The following is a 20323-nucleotide window of genomic DNA, read 5'->3' as shown; positions in this document are numbered from 1 at the left end:
TCTTGTGTGAACACACAGGATGGACCACAACCTAGCCCTGAGCGTACATAACATGAGAGGAGACTGGCTTGAAAGGAATCATATGTCCTTTTTTTTGTATGTAACCGTATAGACAATTTTAAAAACTCAGTTACATCACTTTTTGCTTTTTTTTCTCCAAGCCAGTCTCATTGCGTTTGAGTGTCATTGGCCGATTAAAGGCTCTTACTCATTTAGATGGAGTCCAGATTACTGAAGAAGAGGCTGCGGCTGCTGTGTGTTTTATTGCTGGATCAAAGATCTCTCAGGTATGATGTTCCATTTTGCTATAACTTGTAGCAAATGCAAGATTAGAAACAAGAAGTTATAGGCACAATCTGACTTCCATTTTAAAATTTGTATTTAATCATATTTTTAAAATCGCCTAGTTTCGTATACTCTACGAAAATGCCATATTTTGTGCTCTCAGCAGCTGGCTGTGAAGCAGCAGTTATTTCACAAACATTGTTCTCACTCAGAGCTGCGCTGATATTGGTAATGATGCTGGTTCACAATGAAAGATATTTCATAATGTTAGACTTTAGATCATTTTGAAGTTGTTAAAAATGACCTTGTTTAATTTCAGCTCTGTTCAAAACACGGGAAATTAAATATGTTTGCCAAATAAAAAAAAGGATAAATCAAGTAGCAGAAAAACTGTCTAGGCTTCTGAGGCCTTGTGTACGTGGCGAGTTAGTGTGCAGTAAGCCAAGTGTGATCTACTGCGCACCAGCTTGCCACTCACTAATTCACTGTGTGGACACTGCTACAACACAGTAAAAGTCCTGGAATACGACTTAGCATTAGTGTGTGCAAGATGTTGCACTGTAGATTCACACCCTTGCTTGCTACACACTAACTCGCCATGTATGCAAACCCTGAGAAGGAATTCCAGGCAAGCAAAAAAAGGGCTAAATCATTTGACACTAATCTTCAAAAATCGTGGCCCAAATTCTATTCTTTATTCAGGTTTTACTCTGTCCGTTCTCCAACAATCCCCCATTGACTAGAATCGGACTTTGCTGGAGTAAGAACTGATCAAAAACAGAGTAAAGGCCTCAAGATTTGCCTCGATCATTTTTTTAATGAATAATAAACATAAAAATGGATGAGATTTATTACCATGTGTCAGATCTACTAGACCTTTTAGATCTACAGAAGTATTAGATCTACTAACATATGATACAGGCTCCCAATCATAAGGAGATTAAGCCATAAAGCCCTTTTCTTCATGTTACACTGTGAAAAATGTACATTATTTATACCGTTGTATTATCTATCTATTAAGTATTTTCATTTTGTCAGGCATCTCTTTTAGAACATTCTAGGACTGATGAAGCTAGACCACGCATTCTGAGTGTACATCCTTATGCCAAAATTCTGACTCAAATTAGCAAGAACAAGGTGGATTCACAAACACATTTCAATAGCAGCTGGTATCCTAGGGTAAGGCTGTCTCTATTAAATATAATGTATTAGGCCTTAGATTTATCTCTGTCACGTGTTTATTTTGTTATATTTGTTATGAGTTGATGCATGTTAATTAAAAATATATCTTTTTGCGCACTTAAACATGTAATCTAGTACCTGAAGTTAAGAATATAAAAACATAAGAGTTTCCATATCAGATCACAATCTTTTCTTCTGTACATACAACTTTTCTTGTGAGTTGGCAGGATATTGAAACTTTAATATTCAGTGTTCATGCATAGAATTTTCAATACTGAGCCCATATTACATGAAGAACGGTGGTAGGTCTAATTTCAGGCCTACACACATTGCCTCTTGTCTGGCATGACAACCTACAATTACAACTCCACTACATAACGAAAAGCCATAGAACACTACATAGGAAGATCCAAGTTCATCGTAGCCTGTCATAATCCATGTCCTGACCTCTCTTCTGAAATCATGTTAATCTGCCAAGAATAAAAGGTTAAAAGCTCCTCTGTCAGTTCAATTTGTTGTGTAGAGTATAGAATAGCTAGAGGAAAACACATTTCTGCTGATGAGCATAGTGTTTTATTCTGCGTGCATTAAGAAATGCACATTTACAGACATTGCCAAGAGAACCAACATTTCAGCATATGGTGTCAACGTTACACTTTGTGACATCAAAATGAAATAGGGTTCATACAGGGATATAGTATGTTATTGTAGAAAGAGAAAATCCTCTCCAAAAGGAATATCACCATAGACACAAGAGAGAACATAAGTTGTCCTTTGGCCATTAGCAGAGCCTGTATAAGAAACAGCTTTGAATTCTGTAAAGGTTGTTTAGCACCAGTAGGAGACAGTGCTGAATATCCTGGGCCACTAGAGACTCAACTTGCTAAATTAAGTTGTGTGGCCATTTTTTTTCATCATTGCATGATTGGTTAGCCTGATGAAGAAAACTGCAGCCTTACTCAGGGCTGGCATTAGACTCGCTGAGGCCCAGGGCAGAAACTAAGAAGTAGGCCCCCACAGAAGGCATTTGTGATGGTCTCTGGGGGTGCAGCCAGCGATTGACACTGACCCACAGACTGGATGACCCAGTGAGGTGAATCAGCGAGTGAAGGTGGAGCTCCCTCCCCGAGCCCTGTTGCCTGGGGTTGGGGCCCATTGTGGGAACTCCGGTTGCGTCGGGCCCCAGGCAATTGCCCTGCTTGCCACTCCCTAATGCCAGCCCTGGCCTTGCTGGTTGTTTTCTGAGAAAGGGTGGAATCATTGATTGGTTGCTCTCTTTCTGTCGAGTGTGTTGTGAAGTGAGTGTTTATAGCCAGTGTCTGTGAAAGAAGGTTCTGTGATGACACCGAAGGATAAAAATGTGTTTGGAATCTAATTTCATTTGTTCCTGCCCAAGAATTTTGCAAAGAAGAAAAATAGAATGAATTTGGGATGTTACATGCAGTAAAGCAAAAGGAATGCTTATCGGTGAATCAAAACTGTAAGGGATGCATCCTTCCTTAGCAAGCACTCAAACTCTGCCAGAACACTGAGCTAGAAAGTTACTATATACAGGGGGAAATCCTGATCCCATTGAAGTCATTATATGTTTTGCCATTGACTTCAGTGAGGCCACGATTTCACCCCTAAATCGTAGAATGAAAACGTGTGTAAGCAGGCGAATCAATATGTATGTGACATTGGTAGATGAGGTTAAATTAATCTTAATACTGAGGTCTGATCCACACTAGAAAAAATGTGTTTATAAGCTGTAACTGCACAGGCGCATTTGGAAGCTGGTTAGTTTATATTGTGGAGTCATTGCTTGTTCTGGTTTTGGTGTCGGTCTGGGATTTCTTGAGGGTTCAAAAATGAAGTCCTGATTTGCAAAATGAGGGCTCTGTGATGTCCAGTATCCAAAAAGAAATGCCCTGTTGATATTACTGGGAAATGTCTATGAAAAATGTGAAGGCAGTATATACCTTGGGCATCTATGTTGGAATTAATTGACTTAGAGTTTTCAATACTAAAATTGAGTTTTCTCACAGATCACGGTCTTAGATCTGGATGGGCAACATCTCTCCAAAATTGCCAACTTGGAAAAATTAGAGAATTTAAGATGGGCCTCATTTAGCAACAATAATCTCACTAAAATAGAAGGACTGGAATCTTGCCTTAATCTTGAAGAGCTCACTTTAGATGGAAACTGCATCTCAAATCTAGAAGGTACTGTATTTAGGAAGTTAGTGAAAATCAAGATATTAAGTTAGACACAACATAAAGGTTCCCATATAGTCCAGTGTTCCAGAGGGTGGCTTTTTACTGATAACTTTATCAGTTGCATACAATTTTAAAGCTTTCATATTAAAAATATATAATTGCCTTCTCTTTAGCTTTGTGGTGAGTCTTTAGCAGAAATTGACAGAGTCCTGTGGCACCTTCGTCTGACGAAGTGGATATTCACCCACGAAAGCTTATGCTGCAATACATCTGTTAGTCTATAAAGTGCCACAGGACTCTTTGTTGCTTTTTACAGATCCAGACTAACACGACTACCCCTCTGATATTTAGCAGAAATGAAGAAAAGAGACAAAGCAGATGGATTGTGTTTCCGAAAAGCAAAACCAATTTATTTATGTTAATAGGAATTTTTCGGAACTGATAAGAGTGCATGATTTTTGGTATGTAGACTTGCTGACATGTAACGTTCCTGCAGTGAACCATACATCTTCCCATGACAGTTATATGTTGGCTCAATAATTTCTAAAATAAGAAGTTAGTAAACTAATGATTCCAAAAGGTCAAAAATTCACTTTTTAAAAGAACAGATTTACCTTATACACACTATATGACTATTCCAAAAACTATTGGGTAGTTGCTACATTTCCTCATATCCCCACATAGGTCATGGCAGATACTGTTATTGTCAGTTGATTTTAAAATTAGGTTCATAGACCCAGATTTTTAAAGGTATTTGGGTGTTGCTGTGCTCAGTGTTGTAGTGCCTAACGGAGTTAGGAGCCTAAATGTCATTTTCTTAAAGTATACAGGCACTTAGAATCTAAATACCATTGGCTGTCAGTGGCCTTTTGGCTCCTAAGTGCCTAAATCCCTTTTGAAAATGAGATTTAGGCTCCTAAATCGGTTAGGCGTTGCAGTGCTGAGCTCAGCAACACCTAAATACCTTTAAAAAACTGGGCCATAGTCTTCTGTATAGTGCAAGAAAGCCCATCTGTAGCATATGAAGGAAGAGGGAGCAAGGAAAAGAACCTGCTGCATGAGAGATGAGTGGACAGTTAATCCCTCCCCCTCACCAGGCTCTTTGCTACTCCTGGAGGAAGAATCAGAGGGGTGAAGTGGATTGTGAGTAGCCTCTTTCTGGAAAATGTTCTAGCTATCACAGAAGAGCAGGCCACGAATGATCTCTCCTGATCCTGCCTATATTACAGCCTGAGTGTGCAAGCCATCTCTCATGTGTAGCTTGTTTTACCATCCAAGTTAACCACTTCTTTTGCTTCTCACTATATATGCTTTAAGAACATCTTATTTATTTTTCCAGGAATTTCAAAACTCACCAAACTAACACGACTTAGTGTAAATAATAATCATCTCACCACCCTGGAAAGATGCGTTTTTGAAAACTTGTCTCATCTTCACTACCTCTCTCTTGAGAGCAACAGAATTACTTCATTGGTTGGTTTGCAGAGAGCCTACGCACTAATAGAACTATACATCAGCAATAACTATGTTTCTACCTACCAAGAGATATATCATTTAAAGGTAAATGTGGACTTGATTGCTTTAGAACTTGCGGGTAAAAGTAAATTCACAATTTGCTTGTTACGTCAGTACAAATATATCTTTCCTGTTTTTAAATATGGGAAGCCATATTTTTTAAAATGGCTGCCTAAATTGTGCCTGCAGTGTTGTTGTAGCCAGGTCGGTCCGAGGATATTAGGGAGACAATGTGGGTGAGGTAATATCTTTTATTGGACCAACTTCTGTTGGTGAGAAAGAGACACAGAGCTTTTCTTCAAGTCTTTCTTCAGGACCTGAAGGAGAACTCTGTGTAGCTCAAAAGCTTGTCTCTCTCGCCAACAGAAGTTGGACCAATACCTCACCCACCTTGTCTCTAAATTGTGCTTGACAGTCTTCTTTTCGCATATGCAATTTAGATGTCCATGTTTAAAAATTGGGCCCAGAGGAATTGTCCTTTGTAAGAGCCTTAGTCTGAACTTTCTTTTGGAATTGAGTGTGCTCACTACTTTGAAGGAGGTGCTGAGTAACTAACAGGATTGAACCCAGCGTTTTCCAGGGAGAGCCACACACCACGCATCTCTATTGTGCCTAGCCTAACTCTGTCATTAGAAGAATTACACTGGAAATAAATTCAAGAGCACAAGCATACACACATGCAGCAACCCCAGTTCCTTTCACCTGGAGCTGCTGGCATACATACAAGACTGGGGGCCTGATTCTCACTCACAGCACTCTGGTAGTGTAAACGGACTTTAAACTGAGTGGAAGTGTAACTTACGCCCACTTTAAGGGTCCTTTACACTGCCAGAGTTATGTAAAGGCACCTTAGCGTAAATGAGAATGAAGCCCTGGGTTTTATTAAATGATGCTTCAGATTTGACACATGCAGTTGTAAGATGGAGAGAATGATTAAAGCTAAAGGGAGTAGCCTAGGTTTCATTCCTGACAAACATTTAAAAATTAAACCTTGATCTATGTGTCTTATTTCTCAGGGTTTAAATAATCTGGTCATGCTGGACATGTATGGAAATCTAATTGTGTGGAAACAAGATAACTACCGATTGTTTGTAATATTCCATCTTCCATCTCTCAAAGCCTTAGATGGCACCGCAGTTGTAAGTTATACTATAGATCATAAGATTATTGTAGCTGTTGTTAAAACCATCTTTTTTACAAATCAGGATGGCGTGGGCATGCTGATGATTTCTGACCCTTATTAACGCAATTACCGAATATTGTTTTAGTACATGTAACAAATCTGTATTTAAACTTAATTCGAGCATATGAACATTTCCATAATCTGCTCAATAAGAATATAGGCAACATTGATGGTATAAAGCTAAGGTGATGGTTGTGGAGACACTTTTAGTTTAAGCCCCGATTTTCAGGCACTTTTTTTTTTTTTTTTAACTACCTTTTGGGCTGAAAATTTTCACTCCTACCTTCTTATTGTAGTTCTAGGTTTTCTTTAATCTAACAAAATTCATTTTAAATGTCATTATACAGGAGACAGCAGACATCGAGAGTGCTAAAGATTTATTTGGTGGCAGGCTTACCTGTGATATGATTGCAGAAAGACTAGGACATTCAGACTTCACTAAAATGCAAGAATTAAATTGGACAACCTCTACGATCAGGTGCAGTAATTTTCAAATGTGCACGGATATGTTACAAATAGCATTTAATATAATGGCTAGAAAAATATAATTAAAATCAGAGCCTAGGTTTAGATAATTCAGTTCATATGTGTCTCTGTATATGGGCAAAATCCTACTATACCGTGCAAACAGCATGGAGGGGGCTTCAGCCAGTATTTCAGCCCATATACTGGAGAGGTTGCCATGGGAGTCTGCATACCTGCAGTGGGGTAGATTTCACTTCCTCGAGCCCTCAGCTCTCATACTTCACACACTTAAAGTGTAACTACTCAGACTTCATGTGGGTGAAGTGGATTTTGTCTTTAACATAGGAATTATACCAACTCTGTATTATACACCTGAGAAAACAGCACAATGTATTTATTGTAGATTTTTATCAGGATGCTCCTGTAAAAGGAAGGTGTTACATTTCTCACCAGAAATCTAACATCAGTAGATCTGCTCAGGAAATCTGTGTCGCATGATACCTTTTTCTGTAATTATTTTCTTTATCCAATTCAGAACGGTGGATCTTGTACCAGCAGACCAGTTTAGAAATGTTTGTAATGTGAATTTACAGAACAACAATCTCATCTCTTTCAGTGGTTTAATCTTCTTGCCTAATGTCAAGGTGAGTTAATCACTCATTCTGTGCTTTTCTTTCCTATTTTTATAGTGACAGTAAGTATCTTCTCTCTTTATATAAAATTCTAAATTTCTTTACTCCTGCCTGACAGATTTCTTTTATAATAGAGCAAGGGGAAATCTTTATTACATTTCTTATATTATATACTAATTTATTAAATACAGCTTTCTAAAGTTATTTCAGTCAGCAGAATTCATACAGTACAGATGAGTCACAAAAAGACTAAAAACCACTTATTTAACCATGTGTTGAAATAAATTGACCACTAGCCTATCTATTGCATCAAGAATTTTTGAAGCCCTGAATACCATTGATTCAGCAACCAATCTGTTGTTAGCTCATTATCTGAATTTGAAAGAGCAGAGATATGTTGTAACTGGCACCTTTGCTACTATATTAGCAGAGCAGTGTTCTGTTTCATTTCATGTGGTTTGCTTTATGCAGATATTGTGTCTGAATTACAATCACATTGAATCAGTCCTGCCCAGACAAAAGCATCAAAATCACTTAACAAACAGGCAGCAGTTGTACCAGAAAGTGACCTCTAGTGGCTATGGACAGCAAGGACCTTCAAAAGGAAGCAGGTACCGTCACATTTTAAAATGAACTTTTGTAATTCCTGTATTCTTTTGCTGAAAAAGGCAGTCCCTGGAGGACGACAAGCCTGGGATGCTCTCTTCTCCCCACCTAACTTGAGTGTCTTCTGGCAAGGAAGCCCGGTGGCCTTTTGCCACCCACTCAGGCATCTCTGACATCACTGGGAGCATCCAGTCGGTCTCTCTCAGGTTCTTTGACTCACTTCTTCCATCCTCAGTTATTGGGATGGGAGGGGGACTGGCAGTGTAGGATTGCCCCTTCTCTCCCCACTCCCTTCAGGGGGGAAAGTGTGCTACTCCCAATCTGCAACAGCAGTGGCTACTCCTTCAGCTGCCACTGACCCTTTGGTCTGGTCTACACTGCGGGGGGGGGAGATCGATCTAAGATATGCAACCTCAGCTACGTGAATAGCGTAGCTGAAGTCGAAGTATCTTAGATCGATTTGCCTTGGGTCCTCACGGCGCGGGATCGACGGCGCGGGATCCCCCGTCGACTCCACTACCGCCGCTCGCTCCGGTGGAGTTCCGGAGTCGATGGGGAGTGCGTTCGGGGATCGATATATCGCGTCTTAACAAGACGCGATATATCGATCCCCACTGAATCTATCGCTACCCACCGATATGGCGGATAGTCTGGATGTACCCTTTAACTCTGTGGCTCAGAGACACCCTAGAGTACACTGATTTAGACTGAAGCACAAAGAAGTTGAGTGAAGGTCAATTTCTGGCAGAGCCTGGAATAGAAAACAAGTGCTGCTTGCTCTATCCACCAGACAGTGTCTCTCTCATCAGCTTCTGGACCCACAGAAGTCAAACTAATTATCCCAATCTTCTCTTCTCCCACTCTCCTTGTACAGCATTGCATAACTGGACAGATATATTATGGGGCTTGTTTGTCTTCCTCTCAAGCATTTGGTATTGATCACAAGCAAGTTATCTGACTCCAGGGTCATTGGTTTGATCTGGTATGGCATGTTTATAGGTCTCTAATCAGGCCTATCAGGGACATTAAGTACTTGAAATCTTTAAAAGCTGTATAAAGTCCTGCTATTATATTGAATCACTGTAATCTTGATACTGAGGTAATAGTACACCTCTTTTGACCCAAAACTGTGAAAACTCAGCTACTTTTAGACATGCAAGTATTCTGATAGCAGTCACAACCACTTATTAGAATCTGTGAGCTCCATGCCCTAGTGACTGATTCATGCTACTATTTGTATAATAGAGTCAAGCAGTGCTTTTGCATATTCATCCAAACTTCCTTCTTAATATTGTGTCTAGTCAGAGCAGTCTTTTATCTGCCAATAATCCCTTCTCCTATCCCATCTCCTAAAAGAGCTCTTTTTCTCATCCCCTGCAGCAGAAATCCATACCGATTTTTTTTTCTTTCTTTTGGCACCAACACATTAGGTCAGTTTATGTCCTGAAGAACTTTTTCAAATCAGCTTTCAATTTGCATTTCTCATTTTTGCATTCTAACAGGACTGAAACTTCAGGAACATGTCAACTTTCATTCAGTCAGGTCTTTACAACTTTGACAGTGTCTATAGCCAATTTCAGTCCAATCCCATCAGACAAGACTTGCCAAGCTGCTCCCCAGAGTTCCCTCCATGCTTTTAGGAAATATTATTAGTGACAGAGCAGCACAGAGAAATGTAAGATTTGGTCGTGTATATGTGTATTTCTCAAATGAGTGTCCAGCTCTTCCTACCTTCATTTTTTGTGTTCATTTGGCATATGTATGTGTTTATTTCTTGTCCCAAACTCTCCTCCTTCTCTAGGGCACATGATTAATTTAAGGAACAGTAAGATTCAGTTGGGAATGGGAAGCTTTGTACAAATGGCATGCGTTTGTTTTTAGTTCTTTTGGGGGGAAAAGGGTACTGGCTGAAATAGGCATGTGGCAATTCTTCAAAAAGGGTCATATTTTTGGAGTTTATTGTACCCTACCCCACACACATCCACATCATGTATTATTTGAAAGCTTATTTGATGTACACTAGGATCAGGTATGATGTGGAGCTGTGAAGTGGTGTCGTAAGGTTGTAGGCAAGGTGAAACAGTGATACCCAAAATAAGAAAGATGTCATTCTTTGCTCAGTTCCAAAAATATACTGCACTATGACTAGTTTTTATTAATTTCAGCACCATAATGTTCTGTTTTATTGATTAAAGCTGCCAAACGACAGTGTATTCTAAGATTTTTATTGGTTTTGAATGGACAACTATTTTTTTTCAGAAATGATTAAGCAGTTTAGCCTGCAGCAAAAATGGCAAATATCAGCATTTTGCAGTATACTAACAATGTTTTCACATTGCATATTCTTAAATAAAAAAGTGTCTCACAAGTGTTTACAAAAGCATTTCAATTGAAATGTTCTGACCAGATCTGTCTCGTACTGAAAGTTGTGCACCAGTAGCAGTAGATTGCTGACCAGTTTGTACTGCATAGTGGGTACATTTATGTAGGTTTTAATTTGCAACTGCTATGTATACAGTACTAGCCTTTGAAATATTCTAGAAAACTAGCTTTTTAATTCAGTGACACTTATGCAAATATAACCCTTCTGCCAGGTGGAGTCAGCAGCAACAAGGGCCAGGTTCAGTATCTAGGGGTTCCTTTTCAACAATACAACACAAAACCAGCTCGAGCCCCCACCCAGTAACCTGGGACAATTACACACCACCCCCTGGGCGCCTCTAAGAGGCAATACTTCCCCTCTCGCAAGCACAGAGTCTGAGTGTAGCAAAAACTTTTAATAAAAGGAGGGAAATGACTCAGTATTAATTTGGGAAAACACTGCAACTAGGGTTCATAAACAAACCATGAGCGAAAGACCCACCTCCAAGTAAGTTGGGCAGTGTCTTTTTCCCCTCCAGTTCATAAGTCCAGCAACCCAAAAGTCCCTTAAACATGCCCGTGCCTTCTCTGCACCCCACTCACAATTGCTGTCCTTGGCCAGTGCTTAAATTCTCTCTTCCAACTGATTTGGTTCATAATTATTAGATTTGTGAAATTGGCTTTTTTAAAGCAATAAGTATATAATATATCACTGGTTTGAGCTTTATTCTGCACATAAGAGTGTAATCAAATCATGATCACTTGCACCTAAGCAACTACTAATTTTAGTGGTTTAATGAGAATTCAGGTTGCTCTGCACCTTCGGGAATCATTCAGCTACCTATCAGGGGGTAGCCGTGTTAGTCTGTATCTACAAAAACAACAAAGAGTCTGGTGGCACCTTAAAGACTAACAGATTTATTTGGGCATAAGCTTTCGTGAGTAAAAACCTCACTTCTTCAGCTACCTATGTGATTGGGTCATGGGGCAGTGGCAAAGCTGAAATAAGAACTCAGGAGTTCCTGCCAGTGCCTTTCTCAATCTATCATCCCACACTCCTTCATTATGGTCATATGTTACAAAAACGAAGCTTTTATAAGTAAAGTAGTAAGATATTGCATGCTGCTGTTTGGTTTTGCTACACCATCACAGGGCTGTTGTGAGAATACAGCCAAAGGTTACATAAATATTTTACTAAATTTAACAGCAATTTCCTGCTGTTTCCATTATATGTATTCAGGCCTTTCGTGGGCAGAAGAGTGGTTTTCCATGTTTGTTTGATTTCCATGGTCTGCATCCAGTAAAACCTGGCCTACCTTCCATAAGCGCAGAAGTCTGTATAAAGCTATTGAAACTTCAAAAGCTAGATTTCTTTTGGTGCTTTTTAGTCTTTCAGTAGTAGACAAGTATAATTTCTATTGAACCTGGACCAGTTAGTAAATTCCTGTTTACCTACATAAAGTGTCTATAACTGATGTTAATGGGAGAGAAATGCTTAAATTACTGTTTACAGGGGGAAATGTTTGGAAATTATCTGGCCTCATGTTCCTACTTGCTTAATTGTTTTAGGGATGCAGGATTTGGTGAAAATCTGCCCCCAATCATGCAAAGTTTAGAAGTTCTTCATTTGGGCTACAATGGAATTAGTAACTTGGCCCAGCTACAGCTTAGTAGGCTAAAAAATTTGAAATTGCTGTTTCTACAGGGTAAGTAATAAGAGCATTTGTTTATATTTGTGCAGCCAGGATATAATGTTCTACAGGGAAGCTAACTTTGATTCCAGTCCTGCAAACACTGGCCAAGCTCAACTCAGCTATGGGGATGGCCTAATTTATGCCATTGGTTTAGGGTTCTTTAGGCGTAGTATAGTGTACCTCACCACACCCTCTCATAATCCCTCCCCAGCCCTGACACACCCCTACATTGAAAAGAGAAGGGACAGCTAGTGCAGAAAGACGCCTCTGCCAGTTTTATGCCAGGGGGGTATTCCCTTGTGCCAAAGAAATTCCTTGCTGGCTAATTGTGGCTAGAATCTGTCCCCTTTATGCCCTGGGGCTGGATCTCAGTTAAGAATCTCGCCCACAGCACTTACTGCAATGAGTAGCTCCATGGACATCACTGGGACTACTCAGGGTAGTAAATTTTTGTAAGACTGGAACCATTAATTGAGAGAGCTCAATCCTAACAAATATGATACTGTGTCATTAAAATCCAGCTATTTTACAGCATTTGAACAGCCATGATGATTTGATCTTAGTCTTTTTCAGCAGCCTAACTATTAATTAGAAAGGTAATTTGCTTTAAATAGAGATTAGCCAAGCAATTTTGGACAGTCAGATCTCTAGAAGCATGGGGGACCTTCCTTATAATATAAAGCAAGATAGTACTTCCCAAAGGAGAAAGTTCAAGGAGCAACACTGCAGTCACTGTAATGGTACAGAGAAGGCCCATTGGGCACTCAAATTCATCCTTTTCTGTAACTCAGTAACGAAGAGGCACTCTGTGTATTGAAAGGCAGTACATTTAAAATGAATCAGAAGAAATGCCTTTTTACACAGTGTATAGATAATCTGAGAAGTTCTCTACCACAGACTGTTTTTGTTAAGGGTTGTTTTGTGCTACAATCAAATACCAACCGCATTTCATCTCATTTCCCACATATAATCTTGGTTCATCAGGTAATGAAATCAGTCAAATCGAAGGACTTGAAGGTCTACAGCTTCTGCAGGAGTTGGTATTGGATCATAACCGTGTCAAAACAATTGCAGAGGGCTCCTTTGCTAGACAGACCTCCCTTTTGGCACTTCACCTAGAGGAAAACCGACTACGAGAACTGAACAATTTTCAGCCTTTAGTAAAATTACAGAAACTTTTCCTGGGACTTAATAAAATTCAGGTAAAATATATTGGTGTTGAGACTATAGATTCAATGGGCCAGATATTGAGATCCTTATTCAGACAAAATTCTCATTACCTTCAGTGGTTTTGCCTGGGTAAAGATCCCTGCATTTGGCCAAAGTAAATAAATTTAGCTCCGAGGCTTTGAAATGTGATACCATTTAACTTGTTTTTTAACTTGTGAACAGGAATTGTCTGAACTGGAAAAACTTGAAGTTGTTCCTAGTCTTAAAGAGCTTTCAATATATGGAAATCCAGTGAGTATGTTACTTTGTATGATCGTGTATACTAGATATATATTTAAGTTTATGTTGTGGGTAATTAATCTTTCTAATTCATTATAGTTGGGAATTTCTCCTTAATTAATTACTAAGTTCCAGTCACTTACCGTTTTGTAGTCCTAATATGGATGTTGATTTATCTCTTAGTGCCTGTCAGGTTGGTGATTTGAGTGCAATCATTCTTTTACATATTATTCTTTTCAGTGCTGCAAGGTAAATTCAGAAAGTGAATGGTGGTGAGCTGTCTTTTTAATGTTCCAAAACAAGTCTGGTCTATGAAATAGATCAAGGAATGTTAAAGGAGATCTGAACCATTTTTTATAGAATGTAAGAAGATGTTCCCTGATAATAATATTTATGCAGTGCCCTTCATGAAACGTCCATCAGGATTTTTAGGTTTGAATTTGTCTCTGGTTACAGTTGTTTGGCTTCTTCTCTCCTAGAGAACACAAAGTTTATAAGATTATAAAATAGACGTGAAAAACTTGTCCTCAACCATTTCCGCACTGAAGGTCCTGTGCCTTTGGTCCTACACATCTATAACTATGGATCCTGCCAACCCTTATGGACATGAGTGGGTCCAGTCAGTCAAATACCGATTGACTTTAAAGGGGCAGGAGTGATCTGACTGAGACCACATGCTTGAGTAAGGATTGCAGGATCTCAGCCTAATGTAATTTGCCTTATAACGAGCACACTCAAAAGCAGCATCAAACAAAACCTTTTCAGTTGTGAATTTAAAACAGAAATATATTTATTTTCTAATAGGAAACGATAAATGTAGCTCTAAATACCAGGGCTTGATCCTCAGCACCTGCAACTCCCTTTGGTATCACTGGAGTTTATAGCGTCAGGCTTCTCAGGAGATACTCAGCACCTCGCGGGATCAAATTACAAAAGCCAGAGTCTTAAAGGTCTCTGCATTTATTTTTACAGTTAGTAAATCTGCAGACTTTGACCTTAAAAACAAAATCAGCTAGGGACACAGAGGAAAACATGTCAGGTTGCTGTTTAGGTCCAGTACTAGTAGGTATGCTACAATGCTATCAAATCAATGTGCAACTTCTCTGGTAGCCAAGGAAGACATTTGAAAATGGGATCATATGGTTAAATAAAACAGGCACAGGAGAACAGTAATAGCAGCTTTCTTTATCAGCTGCAATCTAGTAACAGAACAGACTATCAGTAGGTGTAAACATTGCAAGGGGCATTTTAGGAACGTTATATTTACCTTTTACAAAGCTTAGAATTCATATTGATCAGCAGTAACCGTTATACACCAAAATACACTACTGGTAAAGTCACACCTATCAAAGACGAGGCCTGTAGCCTGCAAGGTCACTTGTAGGTGACAGGTAAGTCACAGTTTTTCCAGTGTTAGTGCTTTTAAAAGTGTAAAGCAGCTCCTTGGCTGGTTAAAGTTATTATCGCTCCATTGATTTCAATGTGGCTATGACAATTTACACCAACTGAGGACCTGCCCCAATATATTTTATTTTATACCCTTTAAGATATAAAAATAAGAATATTGAGTAGAGAAACATACATGACCACCAAAAATGGGATTCCTTTAGGCCACTAAAGGGTGGGAGTGGCATGACAGGCAGAGTGAATGCTAGAGTGTTGCATCAAGCAACCGCTGGATAGTCTGAAGTGAGTTTTGACTTTACCAAAGCTTAATTTACTAATGTACTCCAGTGTTCTTTACACTGGTTTTGGACCATTCCGAATCTGCTATTAAAATGCTGAGACACTATCGGTAGTTTTTATAGCACAGCAATAAGAGTTCTCACCTCTGGGTTCTATTCTGGTCTATGCCACTGAATCACTATGTAACCATGAGCAAATCTCTCGGGCCAAATTTTCAGTTTGACCTCAACCATGCCTTGATTTTGCTAGTGCAAATTTGTGGACACAAATAATTTCAGGCCCATTTTTTGGACTTCTGTTTATTTAGACCTGCAGTCAGGGCCGGCTCCAGGCACCAGCCGAGCAAGCTGGTGCTTGGGGCGGCAGATTGAACGAGGCGGCATTCCAATCCTAGGCAGGGCCGGATTAACTTTTTGGGGGCCCGGCGCCAAACATATTTGTGGGCCCCCATTGGGGAAATAGGGCATGTGATGGGGGGCGGTCCGCAGAGCGAGGGGCCGGTTGGGGGCAATGAGAAGCAGCACAGCAGAAGTGGCCCTACTCAGCCCAGCACAAGGGCACTATTTACAAACCCCAAACTGCTAGACGCACACTGGCCCGCCCAGCCCTGCGCTGCCAGCGTGCCCCTTCCATATTGCCCCCTGCCCAGTGTTCTGCTCTTATGCCAGTGCCCCCTCACCCAGAGACTTCCGCCACAGATCCCTATGCCCAGCACCCCCTGCCTAGAGACCCCTCCCGCTGACATCCCACCACAACTACACAGCACCCTGCACACCATACCCCCTTCCCAGCTCCCCCACCCACAGATCCCCTACTGTCCAGCACCCCCTTCACAGTCCCACCATCACAGCTGTACAGTGCCCCATATTCCTGAGGGAAATCTGCATCAAATTCTGTGCATAATATTTTAAAATTCTGATTTTTTTTTTATAATAAATAAATGTGGAAGCTCCACCATGGCAGTGGGGAACACAGGCCACTGCCTGCAAGGAGGTGGGAGATCACCCTGCAGCCTTCCCCCTCCCCTGGGACAGGGACTTGGCAGTGAGACTGAACCTGACCCTGACTCTGACACAGCACAAGGACCAGGTCTGCCACAGAAACACCCTGGGGCCCTGCCCCTTTTGTGCCAGGCTCACCAGATGCGGGCAGGGAGGCTCAGCCCAGCAGCAGGATCCAAGTGCAGAGGGACTTAGTGTGGGGGGATCCAGATGGGGGTAAGAGGGTTCTGTGGGGGTGGGGGTAAGAGGGTTCTGTGGGGGGGAAGTCTGGGTGCAGGCAGCTCAGTGGGGGATCTGGATGCACAGGGAGGTGCCAGGTGCCGGGGCAATGGAAATCTGCAGGGGGGACCAAGTGAAAGTGGTTGGAGCTCAGCGGGGTGAGGGGGGGAGTCTGGGTGCAGGGGAAGTGGGGTTGTTGTACTTAAAGTACTGCACAGGATCTTTTCAGGGGGAATAAGGCAAACGCCACATTCATTGGTAATACATGCATCAATCAACACTGTATCATGTGCATATGATCTATATTACACTCATGCACTCACATACTCCAGCTTGTTGTTGTTACCAACTAGTTGCTCCTCTTAACTTCACTGGCCAGATGAGTTAGATAGGGGAGGGGTGGAGCCGGGCTTCTGCCAATCTGGATCAATGCTCTGATGTTGACAAAACCCAGGGTCCTCTGCAAGACACCTCACATTTATAGCAGCTTCCCTCTCATGCAAATCTATACCAGATTCAAAATCTGTGTCCGTTGGTCCTTTGTGCTGCTTCCTTCTGGGTGTTGTCCTAATACTGTTCAAAGAGGTTGTTTCCCATCCCATGCCCCTTCCTTCCCCACTACCTCTGTCCCCCTGCCCATCATGGGCACTCACTGTTGTACAAGATGAAGGGTGGCTCCCAGCACACAGAAGGGAGCTCAACCAGCACTAGGACCCAGAAGATGGTGTGTGTCCAGCTGCAAAGTCCGGGGAGCTGAGCAGCACCTTCTTTTTTCAGCCTGGCTGTGCAGCTCTGCAGTCAGAGTAGGTCTGGTCGTTCCACCTCGCTCCCCAAGACCCCACCCCCACCTCTTCTCTGCCTCCTCTCCCCAGGTGAGCATGCTGTGGCTGTGCTCATCCCCCGCCCTCCTGCCAGCAAACAGCTGATCGGCGGCAGGGAGGGGGAGGGCTGGAAGGGAGCAAGCTGTGAGAAGAGGCAGGGGAGGGGGAGCTTGGCTGCCCTACTGCAGCAGGAGCCTCAGTGCCAGGAGCACCAAACTTCTGCCCCCCGCAGGAGAGAGCGGGGGGTGGAGAAGAGTGGGCCTGGTCGGGGCCCCCCTGGAGTGTGGGCCCGGCTCCATGGAGCCAGTGGCTCCATGGTAAATCCGCTACTGATCCTAGGGTGGCACGGCCACTTTTTTTTGTTTGTTTGTTCTGCTGCAGCTGCCCTGTAGGGGGCGGCGGCGTGGAGGACAGGAGCGCCCTGCAGCAAGCCCGGCAGGGCAGTCCTCGTCCTTCCCTCCCCGACGATCAGAGCGGAGCCCTCCTGGCAGGCGGCAGGCGGTGCAGCGTAGCGGGAGGGGCCGCGTGGGAGCGCCCCGCTGTAGCCCTGGCCGCCCTCTTCTCTCTCTCTCCCGCTCCCTCCCCCCCCGCTAGCTCCCTGCACCCGCGCTCCGGCGCACAGATCACTGGGGTTTTTTTTTTTTTTTTTTTTTGCTTGGGGCAGCCAAAAAGCCAGAGCCGGCCCTGCTTGCAGTTTAAAGCACTTTGCAAATGATCTAAATTGTGGATGCAAATAATTCAGGCACAAAATTATTTACACGTTTATTTGCACCTACAGTTTGGGCTTATAAAAATTTAAGGTCATGAGCTAAAAATTTGACCTTTACTTTATTTTTGCCTCAATTTTTCTCTCTACAAATATGTATACCTACAAAAATCCTTTGAGATCCTTGGATGAAACACACTGTAAAAAGTGAAAGGTATTATGATTTGTTTTTTTTTTTTAAATGTGCTAATCATAAAAGCCACAGTAGTGGTATTAGAATGAGTCCTGCAGAATTTTGAGCAGGTGCTGGAACCTGGAATGGTGGCAAAAATTTTCTGTAGACCCTACTGTTGTTTATTTGTGTTACCTTGTTAATAGAGATAAACCCTTCAAAGAGTTGAGATTTGACCCTGTAGACAATGTGCTGGCTGTGTTTTGTAGCAGGGTGGAAATGCCATTTCTTCAAATACGTTTCCTGGAGTTGTGAGATTTTTCAAATGTTCTCTATTAGAGCAATGTAAAAAGGGGAAATGGATGAGATTCTGAAATGGATGAAAACCCAGCAGAATCAATTCCAGCAAGTTCAGGCAGTAGCCCAGGAAAAGCAGAAAAAAACCTGGGTGCAATTTATGAAGGAGCAGGAAGCTCAACAGGAAGTGCAGGAAGCCAAGCAACATTAACTCCTACCCAAACTTTCTCTCCAGACTTGGCTGTTTGTGGCATTCCTTCCTTAGAATTGCATAATTCCAAACCCTAAAACCCTCATTCAGAGGGATACTCTCACCTCTCATGTCCAAGGTGGTGTTAACAAGGTACACCTGCTACCATGAATCAGCAAGCATCAGTTAGCATCTGTCAGCAGGGTTCAGACACTAGGGTGGACTAACAGGAGAACCCTATTTACAGATCCTCAGATAACATATTTATCTTTCCTCTTTCAATCCTATTTTGTGCTAAATTATAGAATATAATTTTTATGTCCTCTTCTGTCCGTAACACTGCCTGGGACAGGAACAGAGCATGGTCATCTCCATTTATTTTTGGCTTTGTGGTTTGGTTCAGACATTTATTCTTGAGGCAAGTTATTCCCAGGTTATCCTTCTGGATCAGGATTCCATTTTTAGGATAACTTATGTTCTCTCTCCTCAGGTTACTCGCAAGATGTCCCATCGTCCACTGCTTGTGTTTCGATTGCCCAACCTGCAAGTGTTAGATGGAATGACAGTGAGCACGGAGGAGAGAGCAAGAGCTGAGCTTCATTTAATAGAACAACAAGTAAAGCAAAATTCAACATTATTAGAGTCAAACTGAAATCTTAGAACTTTGAAATGAAAAGTTAGATACAGAAGGTCCTCTCTTTTAATGAAGGATTGTTTTCACATACACCATTATGCATTGTCCAATTCAGTCTCAAGTAACTTCCGCCACTTCACTTGATCAGAGGGGTAGCCGTGTTAGTCTGTTAGTCTGAATCTGTAAAAAGCAACAGAGGGTCCTGTGGCACCTTTAAGACTAACAGAAGTATTGGGAGCATAAGCTTTCGTGGGTAAGAACCTCACTTCTTCAGATGCAAGACTGAAGCTTATGCTCCCAATACTTCTGTTAGTCTTAAAGGTGCCACAGGACCCTCTGTTGCACTTCACTTGAGAGGCTATTGCATAATCTAACACTGTCAGGAAATTTGTCCAGATATTCAGCCTAAATTTAACCTTAATTAGTCCCATTGCCCCTAGTTTTACGCACCTTTACTATTCTAATAATTCCTCCTTCCACCCTCAGATATTTGTAGAATCTTAGCATGATGCTCTCTACTTTGTTGTGTAGATTCTCTTAATCTTTCCTCCTAAAACAAATCTCTAGTCCTTTATCATTTTTGATGCTTTCCCTATGTTCCCTTCAATTTGTAAATGGCTTTCTAGTAATGAGATGCACAGAAATGAACACAGTACTCCGGGTGCTTTTATACAGCATCGTATAGACAAGGGCTAAGATGAAGAAATCGGGTCGCCACTGAATTTCATAGTCACTTGGGCACCCAACTAATTTAGGCTCCTTTGAAAATCTTAGTCTGGGACTATTACTTTCTACTTCCTGACAACAATGGCTCTGCATATGCTGTCCAAAATTGCATTGGCCTTTTTTGCTACCAGAGGCATCACAAACTGGTACCTATTTTGCTCTTCACTATTACCCTTAAATCTCTTGCCACCCATGACAGTCTTAAATCTTTTTTCAGAGATAAACAGGGGTTAGACTGTCTTATTTTGTTTGCTCTGCCTCTCTTATTTATAAGATACACTTAATCTTGACATTGTTATT

At 41.5% G+C, this 20323-nt stretch overlaps 1 protein-coding gene across 1 annotated transcript in view; it reads left to right on the top strand.

Annotated features, from left to right (window-relative positions):
- The window catches only part of LRRC9 (leucine rich repeat containing 9), a 78149-nt gene that overhangs the window by 43011 nt on the left and 14815 nt on the right, over positions 1–20323 (top strand). Inside the window, exons 19-30 of the mRNA XM_054028604.1 lie at positions 162–287; positions 1324–1464; positions 3495–3672; positions 5006–5226; positions 6198–6320; positions 6712–6842; positions 7365–7473; positions 7933–8072; positions 11998–12134; positions 13107–13324; positions 13515–13583; positions 19154–19279. Of these exons, the coding sequence (XP_053884579.1) occupies positions 162–287; positions 1324–1464; positions 3495–3672; positions 5006–5226; positions 6198–6320; positions 6712–6842; positions 7365–7473; positions 7933–8072; positions 11998–12134; positions 13107–13324; positions 13515–13583; positions 19154–19279 (1719 nt within the window). The remainder of the gene's footprint in view (positions 1–161; positions 288–1323; positions 1465–3494; positions 3673–5005; positions 5227–6197; positions 6321–6711; positions 6843–7364; positions 7474–7932; positions 8073–11997; positions 12135–13106; positions 13325–13514; positions 13584–19153; positions 19280–20323) is intronic.

This window comes from Malaclemys terrapin, chromosome 4 (assembly GCF_027887155.1).
Source record: "Malaclemys terrapin pileata isolate rMalTer1 chromosome 4, rMalTer1.hap1, whole genome shotgun sequence".
Taxonomy (NCBI): domain Eukaryota; kingdom Metazoa; phylum Chordata; order Testudines; family Emydidae; genus Malaclemys; species Malaclemys terrapin.
This window is presented reverse-complemented; position numbering and strand designations above follow the sequence as displayed.